The sequence below is a fragment of the Gigantopelta aegis genome, chromosome 7 (genome assembly GCF_016097555.1).
Source record: "Gigantopelta aegis isolate Gae_Host chromosome 7, Gae_host_genome, whole genome shotgun sequence".
Lineage (NCBI taxonomy): Eukaryota > Metazoa > Mollusca > Gastropoda > Neomphalida > Peltospiridae > Gigantopelta > Gigantopelta aegis.
Window position 1 is genome coordinate 12,771,255 of NC_054705.1, and position 20,627 is coordinate 12,791,881.

Consider the following 20,627-nt stretch of genomic DNA (forward strand, 5'->3'; position numbering starts at 1 on the left):
CATTAAGCCTTTAAAATTACAAAACTTTGAGAAATATAATTACACTATTAGAACGTTTTCCGAGTTTTACCAACATCTTTTTTCAAGTGGATATGGAAAGGGATCTAGCTTTGTCCGTACAACGCTCGCCAGATATGCTTGGTCTGGAGAGTCTGTCCACATACGTGGGTGGTTTGTCTGATTGGAAGCGGCATTTAGCTCAGTCAACGTGCCTGGACATCTTTTGGATATCTTTTGGATATAGAGGCACGTTTATAAAGTTTTCGAATCCTAGCTCAGTCGGTTGAAGGAAGGAAGGAAATGTTTTATTTAACGACGCATTCAACACATTTTATTTACGATTATATGGCGTTAGACATATGTTTAAGGACCACACATATAGAGAGAGGAAACACGACGTCGCCACTTTGTGGGCTACTTTTTCGATTAGCAGCAAGGGATCTTTTATAAGCACACACCGCAGACAGGATAGTACATACCACAGCCTTTGTTACACAAGTCGTCAGTCGGTTGAGTGCTCGCTTGAGGTGCGTGCCTCGGTATATCCATTCGACCGGGTTTTTTTTAGGCGATGATTAATTAATTAATGTTCTCTAGTAGTATCGTTTAAAATGAGAATAAGGCACTAGACACACCAGACCCATACCCAAACCCAAACGTCAGTGGATTTTGGGTGCAATACACTTTGTCCGATTGCGTTTCCCCGTCGCATTCAATGCCACACCAGTGCACCACAACTGGTCAAGAAGAAGGAAATGTTTTATTTAACGACGCACTCAACACATTTTATTTACGGTTGTGTTACATCAGGCATATGGTTAAGGACCACATAGATATAGAGGAAACCCGCTGTCGCCACCTCATGAGCTACTCTTTTCGATTAGCAGCAAGGATCTTTTATATGCACCATCCCACAGACAGGATAGCACATACCACGGCCTTTGTTACACCAGTTGTGGAGCACTGGTTGGAACGAAAACTAGCTCAATAGGGTCACCGATGGGCACAACTGGTCAAAGACCGAGGTATGTGATTTTTTGGCTGTGGGAAAGTGCATATAAAAAGATCCCTTGCTGCATTTGGAAAGGTGTACGTGTCAGAATGAGCCTACAACATTTTTGACATCCAATATTCGATGATTAATTAATCAATGTGCTCTAGTGGTGTCGTTAAAAATAAACCTTTGTCTAATTGATTTTTCCCGTCCCAACCAGTGCAATACATCAGATATATCAAAGGCCGTGGTATGTAGTATCCTGTTTGTGGGAAAATACATATAAAAGATTCGTTCCTAATGAAAACTCGCAGTGGATTTCTTTCGAAGACACCACGTGAGATTACCAAATGTATGACATCCAATAGTCGATGATTAATTAATTGATGTCCTAGTGGTATCGTTAAACAACAAAACTAAAATGAGAATAAGGCACTAAACACACCAGACCAAGATCCAAACCCAAACGTTAGTGGGTTTTGGGTATAATACATTTCTTTTTTTTAATGACATCTGTTAATGACAATAGTCAAAGGACAGCGCGGACACTAATTTGAATGATCAGATATCAACAATTAAACTAAAACATTCTTAATGTGGCAGGGTCGTGAAGTTCTCCAATTTATCTACATGCCTGCACCTCTTAGAACTACGGGATTACTTTGTATATACACAAAGTGAAAATAAATACGTACGGTTTTGAGATTACCACGATCTTGAATACGGAGACAGAATATTCCGATTAGAAAGACAAAATTATGCTGAATAAAAATCCTTTATATCAACCTTATGTTCAAAATACATACTACATATTATGTTGATATAATTTATAAAATACAGTAAATCTTTGACAATTTGGCTACTGTAATTTTTTAATTATAATTTTAAAACAATGTATGGACTCAATATCCCACGAACACATGGGACACTATTAAAGTTCCTTGATACATTTGTTGAAGTAGTTATTCCAGTAATGTTGCTCAGAGTATGATGTATCAGAAGTACTAGCACAAGCAATATTTGCGTTAGATTGCGTAAAAATGCATGTAATGGAGTATAATGTAATACATAAACAAATACCAGTTGTTTTCCCATTGTGTTTATTGCTCGAGTTTATGATGTGCAAGATTACTAAATCACGAAGTCGCACAGCGATCGCCTGTTATAAATATTACGCATTATACGCTAGTGCAATAAACATGATGGGAAAATAACTGATGTGTGGTTCTTTACTTACTGCACACCTCCTCCCGTGTGTAGTATGATTAACAAAAGTTTAATTAAATAACACAACTCATTTAATTCATAAAATTTAATAACGCATCTCACTGGATCTCTGTATTCATCAATCTATGTATAGATCACCGAACAAACCATCCATCGATATAGAAGTACGGTTCATTAAATTTATTATTATTTTATTTCTGCACTGTAGACCCGGAGACAGCAATTCTTTAAACCACTCCCTTTGGTCTGACTGACATGGTGATTTCTTTCAGTGAGACGTATTGTTTCCATGAATCCCAAATAACTCCTTGATCATCATCCTCGTCTGTGATCTGTAGAAAACAAATATACAAACAACTTTAATGCTGCTATTATCGTTCCCAATAAAAGTGATCATCAATATTGCCCGTGACTGTTTTGCATATCACGTGTATATTCCTCAGTGTAACAATGCAATTTTGTTATGAAACTCGCGTGAATTTATTTCGTCGCTTTTGAAACCCCTACCGGTCCCAACACATGTTTCGTATCTCCCAAGTTCAAGGGCCATAACACTATGCCAAATGTGAAAATCGCCATGAAAGTCAAACTTTGCCTGTAAAAGTACATGATAAAGCTATATACACACATTTTCAGCTGAATCATAGCGACAAAAATTGTTTTTAAAACACGTTATTGAATTCCCTATGTTCAGGGGCCTTAACTGTCGAAAATGGGTAAACCACCATGAAAGCCAAACTTGGATCATTAACAGTACACGCTAAAGCTATTTGGAAGGTTTTTAACTCAATATCTTGAGGAATTCTGAAATAAAGTCTGGAAAACTATGTGTGGGGCAGACAGACAGAAGGACGGAGACCTACAGTCCCCTCCGGTTGGACGGGTAGCGGACTAATTTGCAATAAAATGCTATTTGAAAGCTATAGACCTAATTTACATTACACCGACTGCTTAGCTCAAATAAAACACCAATGGACGAAGCAGTTACATATAAGAAGTATATGCCACCACACCCAATATAAACCTCCCCGTACAAAGACATAATATAATAGAATATATAATAATATAATAGAGTAATATATAATAATAGAATAGAATATATATATATATATATATATATATATATATATATATATATATATATATATATATATATATATATATATAAAATTAATTTAACTGATGGTCGTTATTAATATAGGAAGATTAAAAGGGTATGCAACAAATTTAAGTACACCACACATATTATTGATTGTGTGACGTCGCTGACTCGTACTGACCCTAGTGTACCGCCCGGTCGGTAAAGCAGTGAACCAGCGATTGTACCAGAAGCCGGCGCCGAAACGTTTCGCCAGTCCCTCGTCTCCGTGGTCGTAGGTACTGAAAGGCATAATCTTTTGCTGGTATGGTTGCCTGGAATTCAATAAAACAGTTAATGTTATTTCAGTTTTCAGTGAAAGTTAGATTTCAAAACACATCTAATTATATTGGGGAGCATCTTAAGTATAACCGTGATTTCAAAATATATGTAGTTATATTGGGCAGCATCCTAAGCCCGGTTTCCATAAAGTATGCCATAACGATATGTCCAACGCCATATAACCGTAAATAAAATGTGTTGAGTGCGTCGTTAAATTCCTTCCTTCCATAAAGTATGCAACACGTGGCGAAGACTGACGCTGATCGACACAGACCAAGAACATGATATGGGAACCGAGTCTAATCCAGTGGTAAAGACTGACGCTGGTCGACAGACCAAGAACATGTTATGGGAGCCCAGTCGAATGGTGTGGTAAAGCGCTCGCCTGATGTGCGATTGGTCTAAGATCGATCCCCGTTGGTAGGACCGACTGTAATTGTAGTTGCGTATAAAGTTTACACAAACACGTTGTATTAAGTTTGAGATTAAATTGTAAGAGTTCATTAGCCTCGTGTTTCAGTACTAAAACACACTGGCATATAAATGTATGCGTGTGTGTTGCATGCGTTATTACCAGATAGAAGAACATAACACCAGTAAAAGTGTTCGAGATCGTTAGGCCTCCTGAGCACGCTATTCATATCGTAACATACACTTGTATAGGTCGGGATGGGGTTCCAGGATTGCTCAAGTATTTTTTGTTGTAGTTTTTTCGTGGGAGCATGAATCAACAACATCCACCGACCACCACCCCACCACATATAGTTCGATCGCCTTAGTCTAGACCCCTACTGCATAAATTACTGCACACGTACATGGTAATGCGCAAAGCGTCTCCAGCGTCCCCACTGTAGTTTCCGAGGTAGATGGTGTAGTTGCTGGCCTCGTCGTCCACGAGTAAGCTGTCGTACAAGGTGTAGGCGTGGTTACCCTCCCAGTCACTCATGTCGACCCGCATGTCGACATTCTACAAAAATAACAACCAGGGTTAGAATATCTAATGGTATTGATGACGTAGCAGCATATTCCAATCATAATATAATCTCCACATTCTGCAGAAATAAACAAGGGTTAGGATAATATCCTGTCACCCCATTCATCTATCAAACCAACCACATGGAGAAAAAATATAAACAAACATTTGAATGTTCAAAGTTCGTTCTAGATGATTTCGAAAATCAAAATTATTCAGCCAAAGTCTGATGTCACATTATTAAAAACGTTACAGAGATAATTTGCAATAGGTTTTTAAATAAACATTCTTTATCACGGATTCCATGCCATCTCGGATTCACACCACACCAGTCTCGGTTCCACACCTCCCGATTCCAATCTCAGGAATCCAATCACAGGATTCCAATCAGGAGTTTTAAGTCTCCACCCCAACCTCAGGAATCTACACCTGGGAAACCCGCTGTAACAATATAAAATACACAAATGTATTCGATCCTATAATCCTATATTTTATGTATTCATGTACACAATTATTTTAATACAAAACATAACTATACACTTGTACATGCATTGCATAACGTTTTAACAAAGTAATTATATCACTGTTGCACAACTCCACATATGTAAAGTCATTTGCAACAATCCAAATAATAAAAATAAAAACTTATGTCTTAACACCGAGAGAAACATGAGAGCCCTTCCTCCTTGACAAAAAATAATAGCTCTACCAAATACACAATAATTATTTCTATTTATCTCATAACCACACAATTATCCCGTGCTTTTCATTGCCCATCCCAAGTTAAAAGTTCATCCTTACACACACTACAAGTGTGATATGCTTTATTCTTGCATCTCACTATAGCATGCAACAAGTCAGGCACACGAAACAATTTCACTTAGTTATTGTTCCCATCAACAAAAGTAACGCATACATAAAATAATACCAACCTTGACATGTGACATATCCATTTATATTGGTGACGTCACAACATATTTTAATCATATAATATGGATAGCCACAAGAAATAGCAACCAGGGTAAGGAAAATATATATATTGATATTGATGACGTCACAGCATATATTAATCATATAATATAACCTCGACGGTCTGAAGAAATAACTAGGATTAGGAAAATATGTATTAATATTGATGACGTAACAGCATATTTTAATTATAATGTTCAAATGAGTAGGGTATATTCAAATATAACATTATAACAGATGCATTAGCTTTTATTGCAATATTAATTAATGTTAAAACTCAAGCACTCATGTGGCAAGGGATTGGCGTTAAATAGTATAGCCAGGATAGTGATGTAGGTACGGAGGAGACACATATAGGCAACAGGGATGGTGCTTATCAATTTGACGTTTTCAATATTTGCACTAGTAACTGGTAAAACCCCCTCGATTCGCCAAACACGCACGAATCCGATGTGGCATGATCCTGATTAAGCGTCCAATAACATTGGGGGGGGGGGGGGGGGGGGGGGGATACTGTCCCATTCCTCTTGGAGAGTGGCGCTTAATTCAGCCAAGTTGGTTGTCTGACGCTGACGTTCTCGTTCTCGTAGTTCTCTTGCGATTTAATTGGCTGATTGACCTCGATTCCTCAACGTGTAAGTCCTAATGAAGTGGTCCTGAATGGGAGTTGACGGCCTTAGCCGTCCTGAACGGGGACGATCATCCACATTTCTGGTTTGATGATATCGGGCCCAAAATTAGCTAAAGATTGATTGTGACACATTAAGTCCAGGGCATCAAAAATCCCATTGCCCGACGCCCGTGCCAAGTTGAATTTTCATGTCGGGCAAGTAATTATGTTAACTGCATATGCCAGATGACAAGTGACAAATGTAACACCTAAACATATTTTCATTTTGTTACAAATCTTGGTAAGTCCTTTGTAAATAGTTCCGATCGTTCAAGAATGTACGTAGTACTAAGGAGAACTAACCTTAACCCTAAATACTGGAACGATTGGAACTCTTGCCAAAGCCTTAACACGCGAAAACTTAAATTGTGTTCAAAAGTTCGATAACAACTTAGACTGAGATCGGTAATTTCCGCCACTGAACGTTCGATTGAATTTGTACATGTAGTCATTTCGATGATCTTCAAACATAAATAGCGTCCGATACGCTTTATAGCTCATATAAAAATAAAGTATACATGCATTGTGTGTGCAATAAAAATGTTAAATCATTGCAAACATGGTATATGAGATGGGATACAGTTTAAAATTGTTATATTAAAATTAAATTATATGTTAACGTGGTTTCGGAATCTGCTCTTTGCAAATGAATGGGGACGTAAAGCAAGTACTAACAAGTTTATAATTTTCCAGTTCACCCGAACAAAACATAACTATTATGAACTGTATTATAAATGCTGTAAGATATTTCAGTTTAGATATTATAAACCTCGTTGGAGAACATACTTAATGTGTTTCACTACTTTGTTCGTGTAAAATTAACGTCTATAGTCCGTCATCATTCTATTTGTTTTTTCTTAAATAATTTCAGTTGGATTCGACGTAAGAAGAAACTTATAAGTGTCTTGGAAATAACAAAAACATATTACTTGTAGTAAATTTCATTGTATGAAAACGGCGTTCCTGTTAGACGGACTATAGGCTGAAGTTAAGATGCTATTAGCCCTACGTCATAATCGTGATGGTGCCATGCCATCTAAGCATATATGAATATATTGTTTTTAACAAATAATAAATTATATTCAATAAATTAAATATACAAGGCTGCAATCGATGTACGACAACCCTCCCACGCTGTTGTTTACCAAGCCTGACATATTTAGAAAAAACCTGCGCGTGCTCCAACCTCACCTTTGAGAATGGCCAATATAGCACAACTCCCCTTTTGGGTCACCTTATTGGCCGTGAGGTGCATCCCGTAATGTTGGAGGATGGGATCCTGGTGGTTGAGTTGGGGACATATCTGCGTGTATGTTTTCTGGCAACACACCACTTTGGCCTGGAGTTCAGTCAGACGGGTGGTCAGGTAGGCCCGACCTGATCAATTGGCTGGACATGCCAAGCTCTAGAGCAAACAATATTTGTTTTATTCATTTTGTCAATAATAAACATTGTTCATATATCATTTGTATTTGTTGCTCTTGGGGCGGTGGCTAGGGTCAATCGGGTGATAATAATATTCTTGCCCGAGTATATCAACCATGTATCCCTGGCATGAGTGTCTGCTGGTTATCCGCAGCTTCATGTCCCCTTGTTGGACGTCGTGGTGGGTGGGGACATGGTTGATGAACTTTTCTGACTAAAAATATGGGTAAACATAGCTCCCAAACTTCAGATGGGACCCTAAAAATGGTCTACACCGAGGTTGCGGATTCCTTATCATCTGATGAGGAATCTAAGAATATTGTTTCTTCAAAGAAGTCTAAAGTAATAACTTCTGAATGCCTGGCCAAGGTTTCTGGTCATCAGTTCTTCTGTTGATGGAGCCTTGAGCAAACTGTCACCGTTTGCTGTTCAGAAGGGGCTTGTCGGCTTGGCTGGCGAGCCTCAGTCTGTTAAAAAGATGGAAAAATGGATCATTGCTGGTAGAATGTTCGACTTGGACTCACTCTCGATGTCTTCTTACGTCGACAGTCTTGTGTAATGTACCAATTCACGTATCGCCACATTCCTCCCTGAACTCTTCTAAGGGAGTCATTCGGTCGAAAGATTTGGAAGGAGTCGGTGAAGATGAAATTATTGACAACTTGTCACAGTGACATCAGTGAGGAGAATCAATGTTTGACAGAATAATGAACTTGTTCCAACGAATACTTTGATTTTAACCTTTGACAAGTCCACCCTTCCAATGTCTGTTAAGGCTGGATATCTGCATATACCTGGTGTGCCTTTTGTTCCAAACCTGTTCCGATGCTTTAACTGTCAAAAGTTTCATCATGGCCAAGCTACATGTCGAAACAAGTTGACATGTGCTCGTGACATTGTCTGTGTAAACTGTAAGGGAAACCATTTTGCATATTCGCGAGAATGTGCAAAATGGAAATTGGAAAAAAAGGTGCAGCATGTCAACGTTGAGAAACACTTGTCATTTCCTGACGCTAGGAAATTAGTGGAGACAGAAGTATCTGTCGTAGTAGGGAAGTCCTATTCTGCGGCAGTCAAGGTCTCCACCCGAAGTGTTGCCATCAACACTGACCTAACGTGGCGATATGATGAAGCTAAATACAGAAAGCTTTCAGATGTCAAAAAAGCTGCAAAACAAGCCGACAGGGCAGCTCAAAAACAGCAAGAAGCTATTCAAAAGCACAAGACAACTACCACAATGACCCAAGTGTCATTGGATTTACAAAATTCTTCAGGTAGATCAACTGCTGTGGTGCCAGGCCCTACCAGTCTTTCTCAGCAAGGAAAACAGAAAGTTTCATCTAAAAAAGATCACTCTTCGGGGCGGTTGAACTGCGACCTGTTCCAGTTAGCAATTCCTTTGATGCCTTGCTTGTTGATATGACTGATGAGATGGATGTTTCATCTCAACGTCGTTCACGATCAACATCAAAGGAAAAAGTAATGCTAACTCCTGTACTTCCCCCTGATGACTAATTCAGTCATACAGTGGAACTGCTGAGGGCTTAGGCCCAATTTTGTATGAATTAAGTCTTTTAATTCAAAAACATAATCCTCTTGCAGTGTGTCTTCAGGAAACTTTCTTGAAGGACACTGATCATATTATCATGAGAGGATTTAACCTCTATCATAAATTTCAAGAAACTGAAAATAGAGCATCTGGGGGTGTTTCCATTCTTGTTAATGAAAACATTCCTCAGGGTTCAGTAACATTAACTACGAATTTACAAGCTGTGGCTGTAAAGGTTACAGCTCATAAAACTATAACTATGTTCAGTTTACTTGCCACCTCGTAATAATTTTAATTTTAATCCTAGGGACTTTCAATGTTTGATTGACCAGCTCCCTACTCCCTTTATTATTATGGGAGATATTAATGGTCACCACACTTTGTGGGGATGCGAGGATATTAATATTAGAGGTAAACTATTGGAAGACTTAATTCTCAAAAATTACTTACTTTTATTTAATGATAAAAGTCATACATATTTTCATTCTGCAAATGGTTCTTTCACTTCTATAGAATTAACCTTTTGTAGTCCTTCACTTTTTCTTGATTTCTCCTGGAAAGTTGGTTCAGACCCTTGTGGTAGTGACCACTTTCCCATTATTTTGGAGAATGATGGACCACCATCACTTGAAACGGTTCAAAGGTAGAAGTTGGCGAAGGCAAATTGGGGTCAGTTTCAGCATCTATGCAGCACTCGTCTGCAACAATTTGCCATTACGGATGCTGATGATCCCATGCCTTTGTTCATTTCCACCTTGAAGGACATTGCAGATGAAACTATTCCTAAGACTTCGGCAGTGCAAAAGCATTTCAATAAACCATGGTTTAATGATACGTGCAAAATGCATTCAAAGAGCGAAACAGGTTGCTTGAGCGGTTCAAATGTGAACCTACAGCAGACAACATGGATGCATTTCGTATTGCTAGGGCTAAGGCTCACAGAGAGATTAGACAGAGTAAGAAAACATCTTGGAGAACTTTTGTCTCCAAGTTGAATTCACAAACATCGGTGAAATCTGTCTGGAATAGGATCCGTAAAATCAAAGGTAAAGAATCCAGTAATACAGTTCATCATTTGTGATACGGATATCACGTCTCATCGTGACATTGCCAATGCATTGGCAGACAATTTTTCTCACAATTCATCTTCTGCTTTCAGTACAGATGCTTTTACATCTGTCCGAACTAAAGCTAAAAAGCAGTCCATTAATTTTTCATCTGAAAATGCTGAAGTATACAATAGGCATTTCTCTGTGGAGGAATTGCAGGATGCTCTTCGTAGAACCCATAATACTTCAGTAGGACCGGATGAAATTCATTATCAGTTATTAAAACATTTACCTGAATCATCTTTGATGGTTGTTTTGAATATTTTTAATAACATCTGGATTTCTGAAGACTTTCCTTCTGATTGGATTATTATTCCTATTCCCAAGCCTGGTAAGGATCCAAGCAATCCTACTAGTTATCACCCTATCACTTTGACAAGTTGCATTTGTAAAACCATAGAACGAATGATCAATCGTAGACTTGCCTGGTATCTTGAATCCCACAAATTTCTTACTAAAGTGCAATGTGGGTTCAGATCTAGACGTAGCACGGTTAATCATCTTGTTAGATTTGAAACGTTTTGTAGGGAAGCTTTCATCCATAATCAGCACCTGGTTTCAGTGTTTTTTGATTTGGAGAAAGCTTACGATACCACGTGGAAGTGTGGGATTTTAAACGACCTCCATTGCATGGGCCTTAGAGGTCGACTTCCTATTTTTCTATCTCAGTTTTTAAAAGATATATCTTTTAAAGTCTGGGTGGGGTCGACATTGTCCGACATTCACCCACAGAAGATGGGCGTGCCTCAAGGTAGTATCCTGTCTGTAACTCTTTTTTTCTGAGAAAATTAACAGCATCACCCAGTGTTTAACACCTGGTGTGGATTTCTTGTTATATGTTGATGATTTTCAGATTTGTTACAGATCGTCCAATATGAGTATCATTGAACGTAAGTTGCAACTTTGTTTGAATAAACTTCATCAATGGGCAACTGACAATGGCTTTCGATTCTCAAAGGCAAAAAAGGTTTGTATGCATATCTGCCAGAAAAGAGGTCTCCACTTAGATCCACAATTGTTTTTGGACAAAAATCCGATTCTGGTTGTGGAGGAGACTAAATTTCTGGGGGTTATATTTGACAGGAAGCTATCTTTTGTGCCCCATCTTAAATATGTTAAAAAGAAGGGCTCGAAAGCTCTCAATATTTCAAAGGTTATTGGTAATACAGAATGGGGAGCAGACCGAAAGGTTATGCTCCGTCTGTATAGATCGCTTGTGAGGTCTAAACTTGATTATGGATGCATTGTGTATGGGTCGGCACGCAAGTCTTACTTGCAGATGCTAGATTCTATACACAACCAGGGACTTAGACTTTGTCTTGGTGCATTTAGAACATCTCCTGTAGAGAGCTTGTACGTTGATGCACACGAACCTTGTTTGGGTGCTAGAGGTGCCAAGCTTTCTCTGCAGTATGCTGCCAAGATTAAATCTTTACCAAAACATCCAACACATGATGCGGTGTTTGATAACAAATATATGAAGATGTTTGATGCAAGGCTAAATGCTATTCGTACATTTGGTCTTCGCATTAAGCGTTTTTTGTCACTTTCCAACATTGATTTAACTGACACTTTGGAAACTCCTTCATATTTTGTTTTACCACCTTGGTGTATTAAAACACCTAAAATTGTGTTTGGTCTTTCACATCTAAAGAAAGATTGTACAGATGCTGTTGTGTACAAACAGTTTTTCATGGAAATTCAGGACAAGTACCGTGATTACATTCCTGTGTATACAGATGGATTACGGGATGGGAATTCTGTGGCTTGTGCTACAGTTTTTCCCATCAGACACAATACTTTCCATGCGACTGCCTGACTTAGCATCGATTTTTAGTGTTGAAGTTTTGGCAGTCATTAAAGCCTTAGAAGAAATCAAAGATTCAATAGTATGCAAATTTATTATTTTTACTGACTCACTTTCGTGTCCCCAAGCTTTACGTAATATGAAGCTGGACCATCCCTTAATTGGGATGGTGATACGAAAGTGTGTCTTTTTATCCATTGCCAATTAAGTTATTGTATTTTGTTGGGTGCCCAGCCATGTTGGCATCAGGGGTAATGAAAAGGCAGATTCAGCTGCCAAGTCTGCTTTGGATTTGCCTCATGCCAGGGTTGGTGTGTCTTATACTGATTTTAAAACTAATATCAACAAATTTATCTTTTCGACTTCGCAACGTGATTGGGACGGTGAGGTTGCGAACAAGCTTCATGCTATCAAGCCAGTCATAGGAGAGTGGCTGTCCTCCTATAGACAGTGCAGGAAGGATGAAATAGTCTTGTGTCGTGCCCGCATCGGGCATACTTACTTGACCCATTCAGTTATCTTAAAGAAAGATCCTCCACCTCAGTGTGAGCACTGTCAGTGTACTCTGAATGTGCGTCACATTTTGGTGGAGTGTCAGTTTCTGAAAGAAATTCGAAAAGATATATTTGGACCACGAACTGTGATGGAATCCTTTTGATTCCATCCAGAACTTTTATTGCAATTTTTATGTGATACTGAGTTTTATTCTAAATTTTAATTATATATATCTGTGATATTTGTATTTTTACACAGTCCTTTACACTGTGTTTTTATTTACCTGTTGAATTTTTATATTGATGTTGATCATAACATTGTTTTTCCATTACCATAGTTTAACACCTAATAGCCGATGTATTTTTCGTGCTGGAGTGTCGTTAAACATTCATTCATTCATTCATTAAGCGCTTTTTGTCGCTTTCCAACATTGATTTAACTGACACTTTGGAAACTCCTTCATATTTTGTTTTAACTCCATAGTGTATTACACCACCTGAAATTGTGTTTGATCTGAAGAAAGATCGCACAGATGCTGTTGTTTATAAACAGTTTTTCATGGAAATTCAAGACAAGTACCGTGATTACATTCCTGTGTATACAGATGGATCACGGGATGGGAATTCTGTGGCTTGTGCTACAGTCTTTCCATCAGACACTATCATTTCCATGCAACTGCCTGACTCGGCATCAATCTTTAGTACTGAAGTTTGGGCAGTCACTAAAGCCTTAGAAGAACTAAAGGATTCTAATGCATCCAAATGTATTATTTTTACAGACTCACTTTCGTGTCTTCAAGCTTTACGAAATATAAAGCTGGACCATCCCTTAATTGGGATGGTGATATGAAAGTGTATCTTTTTATCTATTGCCAATAAACACATTGTATTTTGTTGGGTACCCAGCCATGTTGGCATCAGGGGTAATGAAAAGGCAGATTTAGCTGCCAAGTCTGCTTTGGATTTGCCTCATGCCAGGGTTGGTGTACCGTATACTGATTTTAAATATTGTATCAACCAGTTTATCTTTTTGACTTGGCAACGTGATTGGGACGGTGCGGTTTCGAACAAGCTTCGTGCTATCAAGCCGGTCTTGCGAGAGTGGCAGTTCTCTTATAGACAATGCAGGAAAGATGAGGTAGTCTTGTGTCGTGCCCGAATCGGTCATACCTATTTGACCCATTCATTTATTTTGAAGAAGGATCCTCCACCTCAGTGTGAGCACTGTCAGTGTACAATGACTGTGCGTCACATTTCGGTGGAGTGTCAATTTCTGAAAGAAATTCGAAAAGATATATTTGGACCTCGAACTGTGATAGAATCCAGAACTTATTTTACAATTTTTACGTGATACTGAATTTTATTCTAAATTTTAATTATATATATCTGTGATATTTGTATTTTTACACAGTCCTTTACACTGTGTTTTTATTTAACTGTTGAATTTTTATATTGATGTTGATCATCACTTTAGTTTTTCCCATTACCATAGTTTGACCCCCATTAGCCGATGTATTTTTCGTGCTGGGGTGTCGTTAAACATTCATTCATTCGTTATTTAAAAAAAATATTTGCAGAGTAATAGAGCTCATATTTACTTTGAGCCCAGCCACGGCTGTTTGCGAGAGACTTATTTTAGAGATGAACAGGGTAAACACATTCCATAGAAGGGTTTTGAGGCAGAGATTATTAAATAATATACTCACAATAATGACACATGGGCCAAACTCCCTAAAAGATTTTAAACCAATACCAGCCACAAAAAAAATGGCTCACAAGTGGAAAGGGTTCTCGCCACATCCACGGCCATACAAGTGGTCACTAAGACATACATCGACACAATAATTATGTTTAGATGAACAAGTGGACACTACTAAACAAATACAGTTTAAATCAACAAATGGACACTATTTAAAACTTAAAGTTTAAATCAACAAGTAGAGAAGACAGACAAACGAACAATAAACAGAAAATACTACTGGACAGACATATAATTTAGTACTCGTATTTCCTGAGTAAGTGTTGTAACCTATTTCCAAAATTCTTTATTTGTGCAATTAAACCAATTACTTTCAAGATTGTTACATTATTGAGCATTGTATTAAATTAAGTACAGTAACAGATTTGGTTACTGTAAGAAGTATGGACAAGTAGAACAATATATGGGACAAATTAATATCTGATTCCCACTTGCCATATGGCACGGGTTTTTTTAAAAATGTTTGAACCCCTGAAGTCTACAAGCCACAATTCGCAGTGAGGTGCCAACTTGGAGCAACCTTACAGGCCCGAGACGTTTCTGACATTGGAGACATTTTTTTTATGCCCTTTGAGTTGGAATATTAACGCACGTTGTGCACTTGTTTTGAGTTTTATATCTGATTTCATTCTATAAGTATTGATATTTGAAATGAAATATCACCTACTTATTTATGATGCAACATTAAAAGTTCCGACGTACGACTGTAACACGAACATGACGTCAAAGTGTAGAAATAAATGCGTAAAGATGTACAGGTTATATAAAATTATGACATCTTTAATTAGTTTTTTTTTTTATGGTAGTTTCATTTTATAAGGTATTTAAAATGTGTCATAAATATTATTATGAGTGGCTGTTTGACGAGATTTCTATATAGGATATGTCAAGCGAGTAGGGTAAAAATCAAATTGTATCTAAATAAACTTAATCTATGAGAACAGAAGACAGAAGTATAGTGTATATTCAGTCTGTAATAAAACTAACATTGTTTTTTACTTGTGATACTTGTATTTCACCAACATTTGGTAAACATATTTCGTGGAAAGGCTCAATTTCGTTTATAAAATAGGTCTACAACAGTGAGATTATGTGGATGAGAATGCACTTTCTTGTAATTAGTTTATAATTATATGAAAGATGTCTTGTTTTGTAATAATACAAGCCATGGATAATATGTGAATTTAGTGGAAATAAATTTCACCAGTCTTCACTTTCGTGCACGTTTAATTTTTCTGGCGCTTTTAGTATGTTTAGAAGATAATATTGATTTAATTTGTCAGTGTATACTGCAACAATCTTTCCTGACAAAGTCCCATAAAAGTGCGTCGCCATCTCTGACCAAACATTTTCAATATTTGTCGCTGGTCTTCGTTCATTTTGTATTTTAAAAAGAGACACAACACCCGCTTGGTTTGAAATGAGAGCGCCGTACAGATGTAGTGTATAAAGACGTTGTTTACATATGACGTCAGAATTTACCTAATGGGCAATTTTAAGAAGTTGGCAAATAAATTTAGTATTTTCGTCGTCGTTTTAAAAACAAGATTACTATCTTGTTAAGAAAAGTAAGCGAAATTTATTCATATTAAATTACAGAAAACAGGACCATATCATTTTACGTAATAGCAGTTTTACAAATCAAGGTAAATTATATTTAAAAAAACCCACAAAAAACTGGACAATTTTTAAAACTTGCTTATGTGAAATTATAGCATGGAAAAAATCCTGAATTCTTATTTCTTATTACTAGCACAGATGCTCCAAAGTAAGCAAACTATGTTAATTTCAAAATCACTAAATTCTATGTACAAGTACTTTTTCCTGTTGAATGTTATTATTAATACATGTAAATTTTGTAACTATTTTCGTGAAACTTACATAACTCACTCTTAACAAAACTCTCCTCCATCCTTTTTTCACTTCATTTACAACTGTGTAAATAACACGACGGACGTAATATTTATATGCTATGAAACCCTGATGAATATTACCGCAATTACAACATCAACAACTAAGTATATAATCAAATTAGAAATGCATGCCGTACTTTTTTGTTAGAACTTACATGCAGTTTTTCCGTCGGTTGTAACCTGTTAAACTCTTATTTTCTCATGTACTAAATCTCCCATATTTCATGTCATATATAAGAAGAATAGGTATACTTCATTGTGATATCCATTATATGAAAATATGCTAAAGGATTCGGAAAATATATTCAATTTACATTACCAATACAAAGAATTCTAGCGTGGATCGTGGTATGGTGTCACTTGTATAACAGCAACACCAGGCGGTGGTCAGGCACAGGGGGCATTGACTGACAGATCGTGGTATGGTGTCACTGGTATGACAGTAACACCAGGCGGTGGTCAGGCCATAGGGGGCATTGACTGACAGATCGTGGTATGGTGTCACTTGTATGACAGTAACACCAGGCGGTGGTCAGGCCATAGGGGGCATTGACTGACAGACCGTGGTATGGTGTCACTTGTATGACAGTAACACCAGGCGGTGGTCAGGCCATAGGGGGCATTGACTGACAGACCGTGGTATGGTGTCACTGGTATGACAGTAACACCAGGCGGTGGTCAGGCCATAGGGGGCATTGACTGACAGACCGTGGTATGGTGTCACTTGTATGACAGTAACACCAGGCGGTGGTCAGGCCATAGGGGGCATTGACTGACAGATCGTGGTATGGTGTCACTGGTATGACAGTAACACCAGGCGGTGGTCAGGCCATAGGGGGCATTGACTGACATACCGTGGTATGGTGTCACTGGTATGACAGTAACACCAGGCGGTGGTCAGGCCATAGGGGGCATCGACTGACAGACCGTGGTATGGTGTCACTTGTATGACAGTAACACCAGGCGGTGGTCAGGCCATAGGGGGCATTGACTGACAGACCGTGGTATGGTGTCACTGGTATGACAGTAACACCAGGCGGTGGTCAGGCCATAGGGGGCATTGACTGACAGACCGTGGTATGGTGTCACTTGTATGACAGTAACACCAGGCGGTGGTCAGGCCATAGGGGGCATCGACTGACAGATCGTGGTATGGTGTCACTGGTATGACAGTAACACCAGGCGGTGGTCAGGCCATAGGGGGCATTGACTGACAGATCGTGGTATGGTGTCACTGGTATGACAGTAACACCAGGCGGTGGTCAGGCCATAGGGGGCATTGACTGACAGATCGTGGTATGGTGTCACTGGTATGACAGTAACACCAGGCGGTGGTCAGGCCATAGGGGGCATTGACTGACAGATCGTGGTATGGTGTCACTTGTATGACAGTAACACCAGGCGGTGGTCAGGCCATAGGGGACATCGACTGACAGATCGTGGTATGGTGTCACTGGTATGACAGTAACACCAGGTCACTGGTATGACAGTAACACCAGGCATAGGTGGTGGTCGGTGGTCGGTGGTCAGGCCATAGGGGGCATTGACTGACAGATCGTGGTATGGTGTCACTTGTATGACAGTAACACCAGGCGGTGGTCAGGCCATAGGGGGCATTGACTGACAGATCGTGGTATGGTGTCACTGGTATGACAGTAACACCAGGCGGTGGTCAGGCCCATTGACTGACAGATCGTGGTATGGTGTCACTTGTATGACAGTAACACCAGGCGGTGGTCAGGCCATAGGGGGCATTGACTGACAGATCGTGGTATGGTGTCACTGGTATGACAGTAACACCAGGCGGTGGTCAGGCCATAGGGGGCATTGACTGACAGACCGTGGTATGGTGTCACTGGTATGACAGTAACACCAGGCGGTGGTCAGGCCATAGGGGGCATTGACTGACAGATCGTGGTATGGTGTCACTGGTATGACAGTAACACCAGGCGGTGGTCAGGCCATAGGGGGCATTGACTGACAGATCGTGGTATGGTGTCACTTGTATGACAGTAACACCAGGCGGTGGTCAGGCCATAGGGGGCATTGACTGACAGATCGTGGTATGGTGTCACTTGTATGACAGTAACACCAGGCGGTGGTCAGGCCATAGGGGGCATTGACTGACAGATCGTGGTATGGTGTCACTTGTATGACAGTAACACCAGGCGGTGGTCAGGCCATAGGGGGCATTGACTGACAGATCGTGGTATGGTGTCACTGGTATGACAGTAACACCAGGCGGTGGTCAGGCCATAGGGGGCATTGACTGACAGATCGTGGTATGGTGTCACTGGTATGACAGTAACACCAGGCGGTGGTCAGGCCATAGGGGGCATTGACTGACAGATCGTGGTATGGTGTCACTTGTATGACAGCAACACCAGGCGGTGGTCAGGCCATAGGGGGCATCGACTGACAGATCGTGGTATGGTGTCACTGGTATGACAGTAACACCAGGCGGTGGTCAGGCCATAGGGGGCATTGACTGACAGATCGTGGTATGGTGTCACTTGTATGACAGCAACACCAGGCGGTGGTCAGGCCATAGGGGGCATCGACTGACAGATCGTGGTATGGTGTCACTGGTATGACAGCAACACCAGGCGGTGGTCAGGCCATAGGGGGCATCGACTGACAGATCGTGGTATGGTGTCACTGGTATGACAGTAACACCAGGCGGTGGTCAGGCGATAGGGGGCATTGACTGACAGATCGTGGTATGGTGTCACTTGTATGACAGTAACACCAGGCGGTGGTCAGGCGATAGGGGGCATTGACTGACAGATCGTGGTATGGTGTCACTGGTATGACAGTAACACCAGGCGGTGGTCAGGCATAGGGGGCATTGACTGACAGATCGTGGTATGGTGTCACTGGTATGACAGTAACACCAGGCGGTGGTCAGGCCATAGGGGGCATTGACTGACAGATCGTGGTATGGTGTCACTTGTATGACAGTAACACCAGGCGGTGGTCAGGCCATAGGGGGCATTGACTGACAAATTTCGTGGTCGACCTATGTTGATTTTCTACACGATACTTGTCGGTTGAGAGCACTCCCTAAAATTAGTGGTCAGATGACCATCTCCATAGTGTTGTATTTTTTCACAGAATATTTTCTGACATAGAAATTGGATTTGAAGTGTATGGAGTAATTAATGTCTAACCTTTCATATGCACTTTCACACAGAGGAACATATATTAGTCTACTACCTTTGATATACCAGTTGTGAGGCACTGGTTGGTTGGTTCGGTACTTAGAAGAAAGGACCGATATGTTTTTTAGGTGAACAAGTACAAACATAACATTTTATCTGGGGGTGAATGTAGTTAAAATAACTATTAAAAAACCCAACCCCCCCCCCCCCCCCCCCAAAAAAAAAAAAAAAACCCAAACAAAACAACAACAAAACAAGCCTAATATATAAAATAAATAAATAATTAAATAAATAAACCTAATAATAAATTGTACGCCTATAATATCAAATCACTGTACTGTTTCACCCCCAAATTGTTTTTGGTTGTTGTATTTTTACATCATTTCTTTTGTAATCGTCCCCTAAATATTATTTAATATACCAAGTTTTCACATCTATATTCATATTTGTGTTTGAATTTCTCCCAAACCAGTTCAAAATAGTCAAGAACATCGCGCGGAAACCGCGCTCCAATCAGTCGACGAGCGTTTCCCGCGGAAAACGCGACGTTTTCCGTTCAGAGAATCTTCCGCGCGGCATTGGTATGAACGGTTAAATGCAATGACGTAGAGACCGATTAACTTAACGGCGACCGCATGGAAAATCGTCGCATTTTGCGGTTTTGGTGTGAACGGGCCATAACACCTACCCATTCAGTCGTTAAAACTCGCTCTGGGTGGGAGCTGGTACCTGGCTGCGAACCCTGTACCTACCAGCCTTATGTCCGATGGCTTAACCACGACGCCACCGAGGCCGGTCAGTAGGCCCTACGCATTGTGTAACATCGGCTGTGTTTAGTAGGATCAAATGGGACATTCCAATGTAAATGTTTTGTTAAAATAATTATTTTATTATTATTTTAGGTCAAGTTATAATAAATAGAAAAACCATCCAAAGATAATTTAATTGAGTTATAATTATTTATTTACCCCTGTATTTATGCAAATTAGGTAGGAACCTCATTATGTTCTCGAAACCGAATGTCCATGTTGTGTAAGGTTTCAGATAGGCCTATCTTTTGTTTCTCCCACAGGTAATTAATATGCCTATTATTTTATGGTAATTATAGTATACATTATCCTAATAATATGTAGATTCATATTTAATTGTTTTATTGT

General features: G+C 39.5%; 1 protein-coding gene across 1 annotated transcript; it reads right to left on the reverse strand.

Moving 5' to 3' along the window:
• Positions 1 to 2,291: 2,291 nt before the first annotated feature.
• On the reverse strand, positions 2,292 to 4,956 carry LOC121376784 (fibrinogen-like protein 1). Its single transcript, XM_041504558.1, has 3 exons — positions 4,457 to 4,956; positions 3,502 to 3,634; positions 2,292 to 2,553 (listed from the first exon to the last, which is right to left on the reverse strand). The coding sequence occupies exons 1-3, from the start codon at positions 4,597 to 4,599 to the stop codon at positions 2,449 to 2,451; spliced, it is 381 nt and encodes a 126-aa protein (XP_041360492.1). The 5' UTR covers positions 4,600 to 4,956; the 3' UTR covers positions 2,292 to 2,448.
• Between the last annotated feature and the right edge of the window lie 15,671 nt (positions 4,957 to 20,627).

Bases quoted from the DNA above. Each gene is read 5' to 3' on its own strand.
- LOC121376784 (XM_041504558.1), bottom strand. From the start codon at position 4,599: ATGCGGGTCGACATGAGTGACTGGGAGGGTAACCACGCCTACACCTTG. The intron at 3,635-4,456 runs GTACGTGTGCAG...ATTGAATTCCAG, and splicing joins GACGCTTTGCGCATTACCAT to GCAACCATACCAGCAAAAGA. The intron at 2,554-3,501 runs GTCAGTACGAGT...TGTTTTCTACAG, and splicing joins CGACCGGGCGGTACACTAGG to ATCACAGACGAGGATGATGA.